The sequence below is a fragment of the Aulonocara stuartgranti genome (assembly GCF_965226115.1).
Source record: "Aulonocara stuartgranti genome assembly, chromosome: 3".
Taxonomy (NCBI): Eukaryota; Metazoa; Chordata; class Actinopteri; order Cichliformes; family Cichlidae; genus Aulonocara; species Aulonocara stuartgranti.
This window is the reverse complement of record NC_138941.1, coordinates 71,461,564-71,480,900: the sequence shown is the minus strand read 5'-3', so window position 1 is coordinate 71,480,900 and position 19,337 is coordinate 71,461,564. Positions and strand designations below refer to the sequence as shown.

The window sequence follows — 19,337 nt, the reverse complement described above, 5'->3', positions numbered from 1 at the left end:
AAGAAGCAAACCAGCCTGGAAATCTTAGATATTTTCTTTATAAGCAAAAGCAGTAAATTCATTTCCAAGCCTTTTAGAGTTTAAGATTTTTATTATCAAATGTACAGATTACTGCCGAGAGATAAAAAGCTCATCTGGATACGTGTGAATGTTAAAAACTGTTTCCAGAGACAGATATTTAATATGCATTTTTTCTTTGAATCTGCCCACACACTGGTTCACTTCATTCATGCTAAAGCTAAATGCTAGCAACACTGACACCTGTGTGTTTGTGCTGAGTTCAGCCTCATGTTGATATCTGAGCACAGAAGAAGTCCTGCGGTTCATGAGGACGGGGATCCATGATACTGGTTTCACTAATCGGACTCTCAAAACAAAAGCAAATCTCGTCATTTTATAAAATGCTGTACGTTGCCTTACATCACTGGTGTTGATGTAGTGATGTCCAGCTGCTCCCTGCTGCTCTCGCTCTCCTCATTTGCTTGTTGGATGTTGGTCCTCCTGGACGCCTTTCTCACCTGAGCTCGAAAAGTCTTACAGAGGAAAAAGTAAACAACAGGGTCCAGACAGACGTTGAAAACTGACACCATGGCGGCCGCCTCCTGCAGGTAGTACAAAACTCGACCCACAGAGCAGCTGTTCGAAAGAAACACAAAGGGAAGACGAACCAGGTGATAGGGGACAAAGCAAACGCAGAAGATGCTGACCAGCACCAACATGTTCCTGCGAGACTTCACCAGCTTCTCAGAGCCAGAGGAGGCCAGCTGCCTCTGCTGTGCCTGCAACACCTTGCGGGAGATGCTGTAGTAGAAGAAGACCAGGCATATGAAGACTAAGAGGACAATGATTGCAGAGAAGGTGTGGAGGATTTTGTACAGCAGGCTGACTGATGAACTAAAGGAATCAACACAGTAATTAGAGGTCAAAGGTTCCTTGGAGCTGATAAAAAAGCTGATAAAAGTGATTGTTGGAGCCAGGAGAATAACCCAGGTGATGACAGAGATGATTCTTGCAGTTCGTACTGTTCGTACAGTTCCTGAAGGATGTACGATTTTCCGATACCTGCAGACAGAAGAGGAAGGAGGCAGAATACAACTTCACTAATCACAACAGTGCCAAAACTGCAAAAGTAAATGCTGAGCCAGAAAAAGGTACATTCATGCTTTTGTCAGGAGCACAGGGTGTGTACTTAACCACTTAATCTAGTTTTTACGTTAAAGGTTTCTTTTTCTTTCTTTTTTCCCTTTTTTTCTCTCTTTTTTTTTTCTTTGTCTCTTCTCTTCTTTCTTTTTCTCTTTGCCCTCATCTTCACCAAAGGAAAAGCAGGGGTCAGTTTAAAGCCCTGGTAGCTTTCAACCTCTGGACCTCCACAGCGATTAAATAGGAAGCCATTACTTCAAACAAATTATAAGCTTCATAAGCCAAGAAAAGGTTAAATTAGAGGCCCCTCTAATTTAACGTTAAAGGTTTCTTACCTATTGGCAGCGATGTACGCCATAAATATGATGCTGGCGTACATGTTGAGGAAAAAAGCAGAAGCTCCAACTGTGCAGTGAAGCAGCTGAACCATGGCAGAGCTGCTGATGTAGTGGGCGATGCGCAGTGGCAGAGAGAGGCAGAGCATGAAGTCAGCAGCTGTCAGGTTCTTCAGGTAGACCATCAAGCTGCTGGATGCCTGCTGCCGAGCCCGACAACAGTAAAACTTCATGATGAAGCCATTGAGGGGTAAACCCACCTGTAGAGACACAGAGAGGACGAGAGAACAGGACGTTTGTAGATGCACAGAGAACCTTAAACCAGTTCCTTAAAAAAAACCACAATCTGATTATTTGAAACTTACCAGAAACACCAGACTGTAGACCAGCATAAAGAAGGGGTTGGCTGATGTGTCGACATTACCACAGTTCTGGTCCAAAGACAGTGTTTCATTTTTGGGGTGAACCATGTTTCTGGTGCTGGAAAAAAAAACACTTTAAAAAAACAGTCTTTTAAACTGAATTTATAGGTTCATTTTTTAAAATGATTCACTCTTAATTTGTTTTGTTAAATTAATGTTGGAACAATTTTAGATATTGTGCTACAGGTTACAGTCTGCAGTTGTGGAAGGAAGCATACAATAGCTTTAAACCAGACTGTTCTGTTCTATTAAAATGCGAGATTTCACACCTTTAAATGTTCATTTCAGATATGATCAATTGCAAGTTTCTGTTTTTATAGTTTAGCAAGATGCTTCTGCTTTTTGAGCATAGCTCATACACACACGTTAAGTTCATTGAAAGGTCGTATGTCTATGTATGGTATGGCTGGAAACGCACAGACACACATGCACCTACACACATTCTGTACATTAGTACCTTAGTTGTGGAAGGAAGCATTCATTAGTAAAGATAAGTCAACACTCTCATGAATCTTATGACAATCCATTAAGCACAAGCTGAAGCAGTGAGCTGTAGGCAGAACCTGGACTCATCGCTGAACATAACGTTTCTCTATATGTTCACGTTCCAGTGCACATGGTACTGACACCAGGCCTGACGGTGAAGGGCAGTCATGGCAGGCCTCCTGGACTCCAATGAGCTTGGATATCAAGTTAAAGGAATTTACTCGAATTGCCTGCAAGTTTATATATTTCAATGTTTTGTTTTGCTGTTTTAATTCCTTTAAAGAATGAAATGTGCAATATAAGTAAAATTGACTTTGACATTGAAATTATCACGATGACTGTGTGGCAGGCAGAGCTAGGCCCCAATAGCAGGACTTGGAAACAAAGGGAGTGAACTAAAAGAGGCAGCTTTAATTACTCTAATACTGAACGCTAAAGCACAAACATACAAAGCTAAAAAAAATAGAAACTAGAAACACTTAACTTAAATACAGGCAGGATAACGAGAGGGTGGGAAACGAGAGGGTACACACTGGGACCAGAGAGAAACTAATTACTTGGAACAGATGAACTTTGAGGTTGCATGCTCAGTTAACTAAAAGTATTTTTTATCATGATGCTGGATTGACATCTCTTGAACGCTGAACTCAGCTGTGTTATTAATCATTGATTGTTTTTGCTCCACATGTCAGGAACTATTAAAAATGATAATTGTCATTTTTTAAAATCAGCAGAAGCACAAAAGATGTGAGTCTGAGAATCCAGCTGGACCTGCAGTTTTTTGTGATGATGAAAAGTTACTTCTGTTGTTATGTCTTCCAGGTTAAATTGTAAACCATATCCAAGATGGCGCCGCGTATGGATGCCCTGGTGCTTCAGTGCATTACTTCTGTCTTGTCTTTGTGCATAACTTCTGTGTCTGGGCACTCCTCTGGATATTCTTACACCAGAGAAGAGCTTCTTAACTACAGGACTACAACACCTGGGGATTTACTTCCAATATTTGTCGCATCTGCGGCAGATTTACTGCAGACTCTGATCAGGAAAGTGAGACGCCGAAAGAGAGGTAAGCGAGCCGGTGCACTCGTGCGTCTGAGGAAACGCGGACTGTGAACTGCTCTTCCTGGGATCTTCCTTTCCAACGTACGCTCACTCAGGAATAAGATAGACGAACTGGCCCTGATGAGAAGCATGAACAGAGACTTTGCCTCCTCCTGTGTCTTATGTTTTACGGAGTCGTGGCTCTGTGAGGACATCCCGGACAGCGCGCTCAAGCTGGAGGGCTTTCATCTGCTGCGCGCGGACCGGCAGGCCTCTCTCTCTGGTAAGACCAAAGGTGGAGGTGTCTGCTTCTACATCAATAGTGGCTGGTGCACAGACGTAACAATGATTGCTCAGCACTGCTCTTCCTCTCTGGAATACCTTTTTATTCACTGCAAACCGTTTTATTCTCCGCGGGAGTTTGCTTCATTCATCCTGGCCGCTGTTTACATCCCGCCAGATGCGGATGCGCAGGCAGCTCAGTGCGCACTCGCGGAGCAGATTCTCCACATGGAGCGGACATTCCCGGACTCTCTCATTATTGCTCTTGGGGACTTTAACAAAGCCAATCTGAGCCATGAGCTTCCCAAATACAAGCAGTATATTAAATGCCCGACCAGAGAGGAGAGGACATTAGACCACTGTTACAGCACGATCAGCGGGGCCTATCGTGCGGTGCCCCGCGCTTCACTCGGACTTTCTGACCACGTCATGATCCACCTAATCCCCGCGTACAGACAGAGGCTGAAGCTCTCCAAACCTGTCGTGAGGACCAAAAAACTGTGGAGCAACGAGGCTGTGGAGGAGCTTCGCACGTGTTTGGAGTCTACAGGCTGGGACACAATGAAGGCTGCTTCTAACAGCTTGGACGAGTTTACGGACACTGTCACCTCCTATATCCACTTCTGTGAGGACAGCATTGTGCCATCACGCACCAGGGTGAGTTATAACAATGACAAACCCTGGTTCACCCCTAAACTCAAAAAGCTGTGGCTGGAAAAGAGAAAGGCGTTCAGAAGCGGAGACAGGGACTGCTACAGAGAGGCCAAGTACAGGTTCACTAAAGAAGTGGACATTGCTAAACATCAGCACTCTGAGAAGATGCAGCAGCAGATCTCAGAGAATGACTCGGCCTCTGTGTGGAAAGGTTTTAGGAATATCACCAACTACAAGCCTAAAACCCCCCACTCCACTGATGACTTGCTCTTAGCCAACACCCTTAACGACTTCTACTGCCGTTTTGACGAGCCATCAGGCAGCCTTCACACCTCCAACGGCCCCAACAATAGAGACACTTTGGACACTAATTCCCCCACCTCTCCCCCCTCCATAGAGCCATCACCACCTTCAAACTGTTCACCTACAACACCCCCCTCCTCACCCCACACAAAAGAGGATTTCACACCACCTCCTCCGACCACAACTCTTCATATTCATGAAGCAGATGTGAGGAAGCAGTTTAAGAATCTGAATGCTCGGAAAGCTCCAGGCCCAGACGGTGTGTCTCCTGCCACCCTCAGACACTGTGCAAACGAGCTGGCCCCAGTGTTTTCTGGCATCTTCAACTCCTCACTGCAGGCATGTCATGTGCCTGCCTGCTTCAAGTCCTCTACCATAATCCCTGTCCCCAAGAAACCTAGGATCACTGGACTAAATGACTACAGACCCGTGGCTCTGACATCTGTGGTCATGAAGTCATTTGAGCGCCTAGTTCTCTCCCATCTCAAGACCCTCACGGCCCCCCTCCTGGACCCCCTGCAGTTTGCATACAGAGCCAACAGGTCTGTAGATGACGCCATCAACATGGCCCTACACTTCATCCTGCAGCATCTGGACTCCCCAGGGACCTACGCCAGGATCCTGTTTGTGGACTTCAGCTCTGCCTTCAACACCATCCTTCCAGACCATCTCCGAGGCAAGCTTTCCCAGATGAATGTGCCTGATCCCATCTGCCGGTGGATCACTGACTTCCTGACAGACAGGAAGCAGCATGTGAGGCTGGGAAAGAATGTCTCGGACTCCCGGACCATCAGCACCGGCTCCCCTCAGGGCTGTGTTCTTTCTCCTCTGCTCTTCTCCCTGTACACCAACTGCTGCACCACCCACCAGTCTGTCAAGCTAATCAAGTTTGCAGATGACACTACCGTTATTGAACTCATCTCGGACGGGGATGAGTCTGCCTACAGGAGGGAGGTTGAACGTCTGGTGTCCTGGTGCAGCCACAACAACCTGGTGCTGAATGCCCAGAAGACAGTGGAGATTATTGTGGACTTCAGGAAGCACACAACTCCACTCCCCCCCATCATCCTGACTGACACCCCCATCACCTCTGTGGACTCATTCCGCTTCCTGGGTACCACCATCACCCAGGACCTGAAGTGGGAGCCCACCATCACCTCCGTCATTAAGAAAGCCCAGCAGAGGATGTACTTCCTGAGGCAGCTGAAGAAATTCAACCTGCCAACACGGACGATGATGCAATTCTACACTGCAATCATCGAGTCCATCCTCACCTCCTCCATCACCGTGTGGTACGCTGGAGCCACTATCAGGGACAAACAGAGACTGCAGCGTGTTGTGCGCTCTGCTGAGAAGGTGATTGGCTGCAGACTCCCATCTCTGCAGGACCTGTACACCTCCAGGACATTGCGGCGTGCAGCTCGGATCTCAGCTGACCCTTCTCACCCTGGACACAGTCTGTTTGACCTGCTCCCCTCAGGCAGGAGGCTCCGGTCCATTCGCACCAGAACCTCTCGCCATAAGAACAGTTTCTTCCCCTCTGCTGTTGGACACATGAACAATAACCATATGACTGTCCCCGCCACTAACACATGACCCTACGCTGTGTCACTGCATCATTCCATGTTTGGCACTGATCACCACCTGCACTCATGTATATATCATGTACATATCTATCTATCTATCTATCTATCTATCTATCTATCTACTTAGCACTTTTAATTCTTATTAGCACTTTTAATTCTTATTCTTATTTTTATTTTCATGTCTATTTAAGTGTAATTTATAACAGTATGTTTGCACTGAAGCACCGCAGCAATTTCCTAATGTTGTAAACCCACTCAACATTTGGCAATAAAACCCTTTCTGATTCTGATTCTGATAAAAGACACAGCGCAGCTCTAACCTCAACCCTGTTGTCTTTCCTGTTTATGACCACTGAAACTGCTGCACAGAAAACTCAGACACGTAACTTCCTGATTAGTTGTTAAAAGTTAGTTAGAATTAAAATTTTTGTAAGTCATAAAGCCTTGGTGGTTTAATGGCATCACTGTAAATCAGAAAACACACAATGATCGATCGTCTCTTGTAACCTGACTTGCTGATAACTTGTGTTAAACAGGTTTTATATTGTGCTGAAAAAGTATTTGACCCCTTCCTGATTTTTTTCTAAATATAATGATGTGTTAGTCACAGTATGTTCTAAACAACATTATCATGTTTGAGCGTAAGGTTGTTTGTCCATGCATCTGGCACCAGGACACCACGAACCTTAGTCAATAAGAGACTTGTAATCGTATGTCCAGATTAGCTTCCAAAACACTAACCCAATTACTTTTGTTCCTTAAATCAGGACTGGTTTAAAATGATCTTATTTAGTTTTTCTGTCAGTATTAAATGTGAGAATCAGACACCATCAGGACTCACCTCTGGTTCTGCTGCGAGGAGGAAAAGTTGCTTCAGCCGTTCTCAGTGTGATGGTACCACTGTAACTAAGGAAATGCACAGTGACATCACTGCTGCCCTGGACACTGGCCTATTTCCTCTTTGTCTGTTAAACTGACACGACACGTGTCCAAAAGAGTCGAGTCATTCTCTGATCAGCTGCTGCTACACTTCTTATTTTAGCACTGACTCACTTTATTGACACTGATTGATTTTTTACTAATGTCCTTCACCTCTTCATCACTACAGCTAACATGAGACAGCACCTGAAGCCAATTCAGATTGCATCTGAAACAAGTGTCATGGATCCCAAGACTTTCTGAACAACTCAAATATTTCCTCAGCTCAAAGGTCAATCGATTGATGGTGCTGGCCAATGGATGCAATGAGGCTGATGTAAATCTGGGTTCAGTTTTTAAAGAAACTCCAGTGTACAATGTGGATCAATAAGGATCAAACCACTGACCTTTTGATTGGTAGATGACACACTCTGCTTCGTGAGCCACAGCTGCCTTGAATGCTGATCCAAAAACTATGAACGCACTGGAGAAAACCATTTCCCATCATTAACCAACGACCATTTCCCCTCCTCATCCAAATCCATTAATTCAGAAAAAAAAACATTTATAGATATCAGTGTCTAAAATATGCATCAACTGATTTTTATATTTAAAATGTATAAAACAGGAATCTTGTTAGGTTTTTTTTCATGAGAGAAGACTAATTTCCTCCAATTAAACGTTTTCACGAATCATTATCAAATTGTTACAATTTAAAATTACTGTTACACAGCACCAGGGACCTTCTGTATTGTAACTGTATTGCGGGTCACAGAAACAGAATGTTAGCATGATTGGTGGAATCAGTTGAAGGTGTCTTAGGTCTGATACATGCTCACGTTTCTTCTTCTGCAGCTTTCTGGGCATCTTCTTATATAGAGATTTAACCTTCTGCTAGCAACGCTCCCATTACCATGGCAACCACCTCTTGCCCTCCAGTCAGGCCTGTAGAGTTAAAGAAGTGGACAAAGTGCATATCATAACAGCAGATTCATGATTGAAGCCACATTCCTGTGAGGGAGTTGTGAGAAAGTGTTGTGTCTGCTTGTATCAGAGTGGGCACAACTGCTCTACAATATACTGTGTGCAGTAAAGAATAAAATACAAATACTGTATGTGATGCAAATTATGAGATATTAGCCTTACAGATAAAAATTAATCCCAACAGTCTCCAGCTCCAGTCCTTGAGAGCTACTGTCCTGTATAGGGATGGGTATCGTTTAGGTTTTATCCGATACCGGTGCCAAATCGGTACTTTTGAAATGGTGCCGGTGCTCAAACGGTGCTCAAACCGGTGCTTAAAGAATGGAGAACACAAAATTGGTTCAAAAACCTCTCATATTCAGCTGGTTTTTTGTAAAAAGATAACAATGTTAGCCTTTTCTGCAGCTATGGGGCATATATGGCATCACTCTTAGCTGGAAGCAGTGCTTAAACAATGGAAAAAAAACAAACTTTGTCCAAAAACCTCTCATGTTTAGCTGTTTCCCAGTTTTTCTTTGGTCATTTTAGCCTTTTTGGCCAGGGTGAAGGGAGTATCTGCCATCAAACAAGAAGACAGCCGCATGTAGCTACAGTGTTGGGAAGGTTACTTTTGAAATGTATTCCATTACAGAATACAGAATACATGCCCTAAAATGTATTCTGTAACGTATTCCGTTACGTTACTCAATGAGAGTAATGTATTCTGAATACTTTGGATTACTTAATATATTATCATGCATTTTACAACTACGTGAATGTACTATTGCTGTGTGATTTATTACTATTACTGAAGGTCCGCGGCTCCGAACCGTATTAAAGGGACCTCTGACTAATACGGGTTCCTTGTTGGGCTTGTAGCCGAAAAATGGCTTTACTTTGTTGTCTGGGTCAACTCTGCTTGCGAGAGACAGAGAGAAGCGTTGAAAGGCTCCAACAGAACTTATTGTTTCGGAGGAAAACACAAACACAGCGTAAAGTCGAGTCTTAATAGCTTACTTACAACTGGGCTCATCAGGCTCTCTTCTTGGCTGCAGTGGTTATTATTATATTTACATGCTTCCAGCTCCCGTTTTTGCTCGATGACAACTCGTACTTTTCGACTCTCCTTTTTCTTCCACCTTGCGCTCACAGACACATAACGAGTATGGCAGTCCATTCTCCCTGCAGCACGGACTACACTGCCCATGAGGCTACATTCTTTAGGGCTATGCCTGTAGCATTCTGCCTATTAGCTTAGCACAACAACAAAAAGGCCTCTCACCCAGGAAACACGCAGAGCGTCCCCCTGTAACCATGGCAACCGCAACGCTGCCGCCTGGAACTACAGAATGTAGCTGTCAAACAAAATCGAAACAGTCCTGACCTGCGACAATATGAAACAGGAAAGTACCGCCGTGTAATCCAGTTATTTCAACAAAGTAACTGTATTCTAAATACCACCTTTTTAAACGGTAACTGTAACGGAATACAGTTACTCATATTTTGTATTTTAAATACGTAACGGCGGTACATGTATTCCGTTACTCCCCAACACTGTGTAGCTATGATGATGTTTGCTAGTTCACCTTACATGCATTAATGTAATAACGTGGTTAGCCTACTCAACGTAAATTACACACGAACAACATTAAGCTACTCACGCAGAGAAGAACGGCTGCTGCTGCCATCAAATATGGCGCATTTCTCGGTGTTTCATCGGATTCGAGGTGTTACCTCCTTTGACAGTATCACAGTATCAGCTTAAAGCACTTGTTGCAGGCTGCTGAGTTTGCATATTTTGCTGTGAAGTACAGCCAGACTTTTGACCGCTTCGCCTTGGGCATTTTTAATCTGTAGCTCTGCATAAAAGAACGTACGTACCCGGACCCGCCTACTATCCTCGGAAACGTAAAATGATTGGCTAGAAGTGTATCACAGCTCAGGAAAAAAAAGCACCGAAATAAAGCACCGAAATGTGCGCTGCTTTTCGGTCTGGTTACTACCGTTTATGTCAGAACCGGTGCCATCATGGCACCAGACACCGGTACCCATCCCTAGTCCTGTATGGGCTCAAAATGTGGTCATAAATATTTTGTACTTGTAAATCAGGATTTGTATGTGTAAAAAAAATTTGTGTGTGCGTAAAAAAGATTTGTATGTGTAAAAAAATTTGTGCGTGCGTAAAAAGATTTGTGTGTGTACTTAGCCAAAACAAACCCCTGCAAGTTAGAAGTACAAATTTTGACCCTATTTTTCTTCCTTTCATCTGATTGGTCAATGTCATGTCAATCACAAATGTAACAATCCAATCAGAGAACAGATGGGTTTGGCTGTCGAAGGGGCGCTTTTTTTGAACTTGAACTTTTTTTTACACACACACAAATTTTTTTAACACATACAAATCCTGATTTACAAGTACAAAATATTTATGTCCACATTTTGAGCCCATACTGTCCTGCAGCTTTTAGATGCATCCCTACTCCAACACAGCTGAATCAGAATCAGAATCAGAATCAGAATGGGGTTTATTGCCAAATGTTGAGCAGGTTTACAACATTAGGAAATTGCTGTGGTGCTTCAGTGCAAACATAGTGTCATAAATAGCACTTAAATAGACATGGAAATAAAATAAAATAAAATAAAAGTAGGGATAAGAATTAAAAGTGCTACGTGGAAAGATATGTGCATGAGATATACATGAGATATATACATGAGAATAAGAATTAAGAGTGCTACGTAGAAAGATATATACATGAGTGCAGGTGGTGATCAGTGCCAAACATGGAATGATGCAGTGACACAGCGTAGGGTCATGTGTTAGTGGCGGGTACAGTCATATGGTTATTGTTCATGTGTCCAACAGCAGAGGGGAAGAAACTGTTCTTATGGCGAGAGGTTCTGGTGCGAATGGACCGGAGCCTCCTGCCTGAGGGGAGCAGGTCAAACAGACTTCTAAACTGCTCATCTCACAGAAGACAAATCAGGACCCTCACTGGATGTCAAATCTTCATACTAGGGCTATCCAGTCAAGTTGATCTTTAATCATATGATGTTCACCGCCATCTTATCTATCCTCCTTAATGTCCAGCTGCTACTCACTCTCCTCATTTGCTTGTTGGATGTTGGTCCCCCTGAATGCCATTCTCACCTGAGCATGAAAAGTCTTACAGAGGAAAAAGTAAACAAGAGGATCCAGACAGACATTGAAAGTTGCAACCATGGTGGTCACCTCCTGCAGGTAGTACAACACTGGACCTACAGAGCAGCTGCTCCACAGAAAAACTGAGGGTAGTCGAACCAGGTAAAACGGGACAAAACAAACACAGAAGATGCTGACCAGCACCAACATGTTCCTGCGAGACTTCAAGAGCTTCTCGGAGCCAGAGGAGGCCAGCTGCCTCTGCTGTGCCTGCAACACCCTGCGGGAGGTGCTGTAGTAGAAGAAGACCAAGGATATGAAGACCACGAGGAAAGTAACGACACACAAAGCCTGAATGATTTTGAAGGACACAGTGACCAGTGGACTAAAGATGAGAACACAGCGGCTGATACTAGAAGGCAGAGATTTATGAGTGATGAAAAACAGGATAATGAAAATAATTCCTGTAGTCACAAGAAAAGTCCAGGTGATCATCGAGATGATGCGGGCAGTCCGTACTGTCTGCAGGACACGAGTTCGTGAAGGATGAACAATCTTCAGATACCTGAGAAAGAAGAGGAAGGAGGGGAGTAGACAACTTCACTGATCAGTCACAGTGCTGTCACACCTTCAGAAATCATTCATGCTTTCATCAGGAGTGCATGGTTTGCAGTCAACAACACCATCATGAACTGCAGTCTGAAATCAGTAAAAGTTTCTTACCTGTTGGCAGCGATGTACCCCATGAATATGATGCTGGCACACATGTTGAGGTAGAAGGCAGAGGCTCCAAAGCTGCAGTAGAGCTGCCAAATTATTATAGATCCGCTATTATAGTGGCCGATGCGCAGTGGCAGAGAGAGACAGAGCAGAAAGTCGGCAGCTGTCAGGTTTTTCAGGAAGACCTTCAAGCTGCTCGATGCCTGCTGCTGAGCTTGACAACAGTAGAACTTTATGACGAAGCCATTGAGAGGTAGACCCACCTGAACATGACACAGAGATGATGGAAAGAAGACTTTGGTACATGCACCTTCAGACTCAACATGAACAGTTTATGAAAACTTCAACCAGTGTATAACAGAGCACAGTCTGAAGATTTGACACTTACCACAAACAGCAGACTGTAGACCACCATAAAGAAAGTGCTGGCAGATGTGTCGACAGCATCACAGGTCTGGTTGGAAGGTGAAGTCTCATATTTTGGGTCAACCATGCTTCCAGATCTGAAAAATAAACCTACTTCAGAGATCTACCTCTTTGCAACAAACTGTTTATAAATGCTAGTTTAATCTTTGAAAGGATCAACCTTCATGGTCCCTTAGTTCGAGATAAATCAAAGTCAAACCAATTTTAAACATTGTGTTGAGATCAACTACATGTGTCTTTGAGACAGTAATTTTGACCCCCAGTAAGAAACCTTGGAGTCACTCATGATCAGTGTTGGGCAAGTTACTTTTAAAAAGTAATTCATTATAACTGAGTTACAAGATTCTAAAAGTAATTACTTACTTGGAAAGTAACTGGCCCTGGGTGAGGGACCAGACAAAGAGCGATTCATAAGACCCTTATGAAAAGGACACCGAGGGAACAGTTTACCCTGCCCGGGATAGGGTTACCGGGGCCTCGCCCTGGAGCCAGGCCCGGGGAGGGTGCCCGAGGGCGAGCGTCTGGTGGCCGGGCCTTAGTCCATGGGGTCCGGCCGGGCACAGCCCGAAGAGGAGACATGGGCCCATCCTCCCGCAGGCCCACTACCCGCAGGAGGCGCCATAGGGGTCGGGTGCGTTGTGTGCCGGGTGGCGGCCAGGAGCGGAGGCCCTGGCGGACTGACCCCCGGCTGCCAAGACTGACCGAAAGAACGAGATCGCGGATACAAGCGGCAGAAATGAGCTTCCTCCGAAGGGTGGCTGGCCTCTCCCTTAGAGATAGGGTGAGAAGTTCGGCCATCCGGGAGGGGCTCAGAGTAGAGCAGCTGCTGCTCCACATCGAAAGGAGCCAGCTGAGGTGGTTCGGGCATCTGACAAGGATGCCCCCTGGGCGCCTCCTGGGTGAGGTGTTCCAGGCATGTCCCACCGGGAGGAGGCCCCGGGGCAGACCCAGGACACGCTGGAGAGATTATATCTCTCGGCTGGCCTGGGAACGCCTTGGTGTTCCCCCGGATAAGCTGGAGGAGGTGGCTGGGGAGAGGGAGGTCTGGGCCTCTTTGCTTAGGCTGCTGCCCCCGCGACCCGGCCTCGGACAAAGCGGATGAAGATGGATGGATGGATGGATGGAAAGTAACTATTGCATTACTTTAAAAAAAATGTTTAGGGTAATTTACATCTGGCTCTGTATTTAGATTATGTAATTATCTTATATTTTATATATTTGTAATTTATATTTTATTGTGATTTTATTTGTACTGCGATTTTAATGGAAAGCACTTTGGTGTACTTCGGTCTTAAAAATGTGCTATATAAATAAATTTTGATTTGATTTGATTTGATTTAACCCTCTCGGGCCCAGGGTATAATTGGCCATTTTTTAACTACTTTTGATTTTCCCTCCATATTTCACCTTTAAAAACTATTTACTTTGCCTTGTTTGGTATCATTCATTTCAGCACAACCTCACGTGTCTGAATTTACAGTTATGTTTTCATTTTGACATACTGTATTAACACAATTGATCTAAAATCAGACAAAAAACAAAAAACAAAAAAAGTTACAATTTTACTGTAACAACCACAAACATGTTTAATAAATCATATTTCAAAACTTTAAATGCAAAAATAAATTGTCGATTTTAAAATCCTATGCACAAGTTTTGCAAACAACAAAGTTATTTGCATCCATTTACCTTTTACCCCTTTTTAAATAACCATTTCAAACTATTTTAGGAGAACATAAAGGAAACATCACAGCCTGATACCTGCAGGTCTGACAGCAGCAGGTGTATCACTCCTGTTTCTACCTGGAGACAGCAGTCGCCTCATTGTTCTGACACACAACACAAAACTACCCACAACACTACACACTAACTAAACAAGACAACACATTAACTACACACCCCAAACACGCTAAATGTCACAAATCTCTCATATCTCAAAACTCGCTCTTTCTCTCTCTCACTCTCTTTCTCCATCACTCCTAAAATGTCCCCCTTTTCCTAAACAACCAAATGTCATGTTGCCATATCATTTTTTGATTGGTCTAAGTGGTGCATTTTTCCACCTACATGTTCCTTCTTTTTTCCTTCAGGCTTAGAGGGATGTTCCCTCTAAGCCTGAAGGAAAACAGAAGGAACACACACATGTAAAGGAAGCACTCAAAACGTGCGGCTATCCTAAATGGGCGTTCTTAAAGTCAGCAAAGAGGCACAGAAAAGAAGACCAGACAACAGCGAGGGAGGATAAGAAGGACAGACGCAACAACATTGTCATCCCCTATGTAGCCGGTGTATCAGAAAAACTCAGGAGAGTTTTCTCCAAGCATGACATCCCGGTGCATTTCAGACCCAGCAACACGCTCAGACAGAAACTGGTTCACCCGAAAGACAAAATGCCAAAACACAAACTTAATAATGTGGTGTATGCTGTACAGTGCAGCGAGGAATGCCCAGACCTCTACATTGGAGAGACCAAACAGCCACTTCACAAGCGCATGGCACAACACAGAAGAGCCACCTCCACAGGACAAGACTCAGCAGTCCATCTGCATCTTAAGGATAAAGGACACTCTTTCGAGGATGCCAATGTTCACATTTTGGACAGAGAGCCCACTCACATCCTGGGCCATCTGACCTCAGGAATTCGCATGATAAGGTGGGGCCAGGTTTCACAATGAACTCACCCGAAACTCTGGCTGATCGGGACCCATACCTTGGCTCAGGCGATTAGAGGATCATCAGGATCATTGTAAGAATTTATTTAATATTACTTTCTAGTATCAGTTGATGTTTGCTGGAGCCACAGCTGTAAAAGCTGCTGGTCATGATATCGGTTTGGTTATCTGGTGAGAAGGAAACATGAAGATGAAACCAGGAGATGTCCTTACTGAATCATCAGAGCTGAACAGGTGATGGAGAAACAGGTTTACCTTTTAGGTGACATGAATGAGTTGAAGGGAAGTTATGAACTGTTTCTGAGAGACAAATAACACCAGGATCCTTTTCTATGTAGCTGACAGCTGGTAACTGTGCAGGGGCGTGTCTAGCAAAGTTTAGCCAAGGAGGGAAGGTGGGGCATTAACAGGGAGAGGGGGGCACAAAGAAATACTTTCTTATTCTCATTTAAAATATCTCGCTTTTATTAAATAATTATCTGAATATTACAACCAAAGGTTTTATCTGACAAAAAATGTATAGAAAACATACATATAACAACAAGACTGTACATCACTGTCACAACAGCATCTGTTTTCATTCAAAGGCTTTATGGCTTTAATACCTGGTGGGCCGGTCCGATTGCCCGGGCCGATTTTGTGTCCCAGTCCAGCCCTGGGCACAACACGCAGTGAATTAATCTGAGAGGGTGCATTAAAAAGTAAATGGCCGCGCCAGCGGTGCACATTGCAAATTAGCTCGCATAGACACATTAGTTGTGCCGCTTCTTAATGACAGTATCTTAGTTAACAACCCCAACTACCAGATTCAACTTATAATTGGCTAAAAATAACTTAGCCTACTGGTAAGAGGGACGTTATTAGCTTTCCACATTCCGACACTTCAAAAGCTTCAGGAGCTTTCCGCTCAGCACAGCATCAGCACCATGGAGATACACGGATACATCCGTAGACTCGAGACACAATGTATTTTTGGGACTTTCAGGTGTATGGACCAATGTTTTATTTTCTGATCAAACCAGAGATCTTTAGTAAGCAGCTTGATTTGTCTCACATTAACTGGCTGAGTTAATACCAGTTAATGTAACATCGAAGCAGCTGGAATCCACAGCTGTGTGTGTTCATGGAGCTGCATTTTCACCTGCTGGACATCACTACCTGACAAGTTTAACTGTCTTCAGAACATTGCAGAGGCCTTATTGACAGGATTTGGCTCTAAATATCTGTGTGAGCAGATTTTCTCTCACATGAGTGTCCTCAGGTAGCCGTCTGAATGCTGGACGCTCGGAGACCTGTGTCTCTGAGTGGGAGACCAGAGATCATATTAGCATGTGTGTCTCTGTATTAACAGACATGCCATATTGGCCTAGTTTATTTTTCTTATCATTGTTGTGAGGAGACCATAAATAGCATTTGCATTTTCTGTTGTACAATCCATTTGCACTTATGGAGTTCTTGTTATGGATAAAAAGTGTCTTTTTTTTTGTTTCAAAATAGCTGATAACTATTCGCTGATAGCTGCCAACATCTGCGAACAAATATAATTCTATGAAGTGGTTCTATATAGTGTGTAACTGTTAACATAGAGCGTTATTAAATTTAATAATAATAATAATAATAATGGATTGCATTTATATAGCGCTTTTCAAGGCACTCAAAGCGCTTTACAAATACACTATTCATTCACTCTCACATTCACACACTGGTGGAGGCAAGCTGCAGTTGTAGCCACAGACTGACAGAAGCGAGGCTGCCATATCGCGCCATCGGCCCCTCTGGCCAGCACCAGCAGGCGGTAGGGTAAAGTGTCTTGCCTAAGAACACAACGACCAGGACAAAGAAAATTTATTGCTAATGCAGTCATATGGCACATTGACTTCTGAGGAAATTTTAAATGGCACTCGTCATCAGAAAGGTTGCCTACCCCTGATGAATACATGAGACTGGATTTGAACCCAGAACCTTCTTTTTGTGCAGTGTTAACCCCTGCATGCGGTCCTCCTTCACTATATTCTACATTGCAAACAATCTTTAACTTTTTATTTCTCCATATTTTTCTGAATTAATAATTTGGACTTCTACATCTTGTCTCCTCTCACAGTTGCTCTGAATAAAATGATTTGATTGCTGAGTGACATCATGCGGGATGTGTTACAACACACACAGTCAGTTTGCGTGTTTTTCTGTAAATCTGAGAAACCAGCTGGACTCACCTGTATTTGAAGTATCTCTCTGTACTTTTCTGAGAGCATGAAAAGTGTCTTCAGTCGTTATGTCTTTGTGGTTTTATGGTATCAATTTAAATCAGAAAACACACTGTGACTGCAGCGCTACTATGAACTCTGATGCATTTCCTGTTTGCTATCACTGACATTGGCGCACAGAAAAGTCACACATAGCTTGCTGATTAGTTCCGATAAACAGGTTGTATGCTTTGAAAAGCTATGTAGACAGCAATTTTGAATAACCTACTGAGTGTTTTCTTGAGTTCAATTAAATTAATTTCACAACAAAAGTTGTCTAATGATGTTTTCTATGTAATGCACCGTACAGTCTTGCTGCTGAATATAATGCTTAGAAAAAGGTATTTGACGCCTTCCTGATAATATTTTCTGAATATAATGATGTGCTAATCACAGTATATTTTCAAATATATCATCATGTTTGAGCACAAGGTTTTTCATCAGTTCACCTGATGCCAGGACACCATGGGCCTCAGCCAGTAAGACATCTGTCAGCATGTATTCAGATTAACTTAATGCTCACTCACAGAATCCACCTTAATATTTTGTCCTTTCAGTCAAGACTGGTTAAAAGTGGTTTTATTCAGTGTCTGTTGTATCACGAAAATTACAAAAGATTTGAGGATGAAAAATGAACAAGACTCACCTCTGATTTTGTAGCTTTTTGTGAGAAGGAAAAGTTGCTTTAGTCGTTCTCGTGGTGTGATGGTATCACTGTAGATCAGGAAATAAACAATGACCACACTGTTGCTCTCCCCATTGACGTATTTCCTGTTTCTCGTCAATGTTAAACTGTCACAAGTTATTTCCGAGATAGATATGTGTTTGCTACACTTATTCTTTGAACTTTGACTCAGTTACTTTACTAGGTTTCAGGTTTTCATTTGAAAATAAAATAAAAATAATAAAAAATAAATGGAAAAAATAGTAAGAGCAAAATATTAATAAGATGTAGTAAAAGAAAAAAGAGATTTGCAGGCAGCCTTGGGGGGTGGGGGGGGTTTGAACAGCCGGTTCCGCTGTCTTAATTCTCCGATAAGCCAGGGCCAAGCCAGCTCAGATCAGCAAGAACCCTGTTATCATGGTTCCGAATAGGTAGATATCTTCAGTGTCCTCGATGGACAGTCCCGCCAGGCACACAACCCTCCGTTTCTGCCACCCGTCCATCGTGTATCCGGCAGGGAAAGTCCCTCCAGGGCACTCGGGCTCTCCCAAGCCCAGACTTCTCGTTGAGAAAAGGGTGTCAATAGCATTCAGAGACCAGTTGATCAAATCCATAATTCTCTTTAGGTTTTAAAAACAGACTGTGAGAGTGTGTTCCAGGGAATATGTCTGTGAAGGTTCTCAGTCATCCAGGTCATCGTAGTCAAAGGAGCTTGCAAAGAAAAGCGTCTGGACTTCTTTAAGTTACTTGAAGACGTTTCACCTCTCATCCGAGAAGCTTCTTCAGTTCTAAGGTCAAATGGTGGAGATATCTGTAATGGTGGATATCATTACAGGGAAGTTTTTAGGAGTGACACCCGCAACGGAAAGCGGGCGAGAGAAAGACAGAGAGAGAGAGCGAGTTTTCATATGTGAGACATTAGTGACGTTTAGCGTGTTTGGAGGCTGTAGTTAGTATGTTGTGTAGTTATTGTTTTGTATTGTGTGTCAGTTAGACTGCTGAATTTCACATTTGCTCTAAAAAAGCCGTCAAAGGCAGATTCCAGTGTAAACGCTGTTCCCACATGGAAAACTGGACTGATGCACCTCCTGTTGTCAGACCTGCAGGGTTTAGGCCTGTGGTGTTCTCCTCTGTCTTATACTGAACACAAACTACATTTTTTGGACTGGCACAGATAATTTGTGTGCCTTCTTATTTGATGCAGCACACCTGATTGTTCTGTAAATAGATTTAAATGGTTACATAAAAAACGCCCGAGGCCTTGGCTGCATTTTTAGGTAAATAGTACCATACAACTTTGTTGTTTGCAAAACTTGTGCATAATTTTTAGAAATGTACAATTT

General features: G+C 43.4%; 2 protein-coding genes across 2 annotated transcripts; both read right to left on the bottom strand.

Annotated features, from left to right (window-relative positions):
* Nucleotides 1–119: 119 nt before the first annotated feature.
* LOC309703603 (P2Y purinoceptor 14-like) lies at nucleotides 120–7,150 on the bottom strand. Its single transcript, XM_082528521.1, has 4 exons — nucleotides 7,091–7,150; nucleotides 1,841–1,955; nucleotides 1,476–1,735; nucleotides 120–1,062 (listed from the first exon to the last, which is right to left on the bottom strand). The coding sequence occupies exons 2-4, from the start codon at nucleotides 1,943–1,945 to the stop codon at nucleotides 417–419; spliced, it is 1,011 nt and encodes a 336-aa protein (XP_082384647.1). The 5' UTR covers nucleotides 1,946–1,955; nucleotides 7,091–7,150; the 3' UTR covers nucleotides 120–416.
* A 3,672-nt stretch (nucleotides 7,151–10,822) lies between these two features.
* Nucleotides 10,823–18,024, bottom strand: LOC309703616 (P2Y purinoceptor 14-like). The gene is made up of 4 exons (XM_082528539.1): nucleotides 17,977–18,024; nucleotides 12,378–12,492; nucleotides 11,993–12,252; nucleotides 10,823–11,834 (listed from the first exon to the last, which is right to left on the bottom strand). Exons 2-4 carry the CDS (start codon nucleotides 12,480–12,482, stop codon nucleotides 11,222–11,224), a joined length of 978 nt encoding a protein of 325 aa, XP_082384665.1. The 5' UTR covers nucleotides 12,483–12,492; nucleotides 17,977–18,024; the 3' UTR covers nucleotides 10,823–11,221.
* Between the last annotated feature and the right edge of the window lie 1,313 nt (nucleotides 18,025–19,337).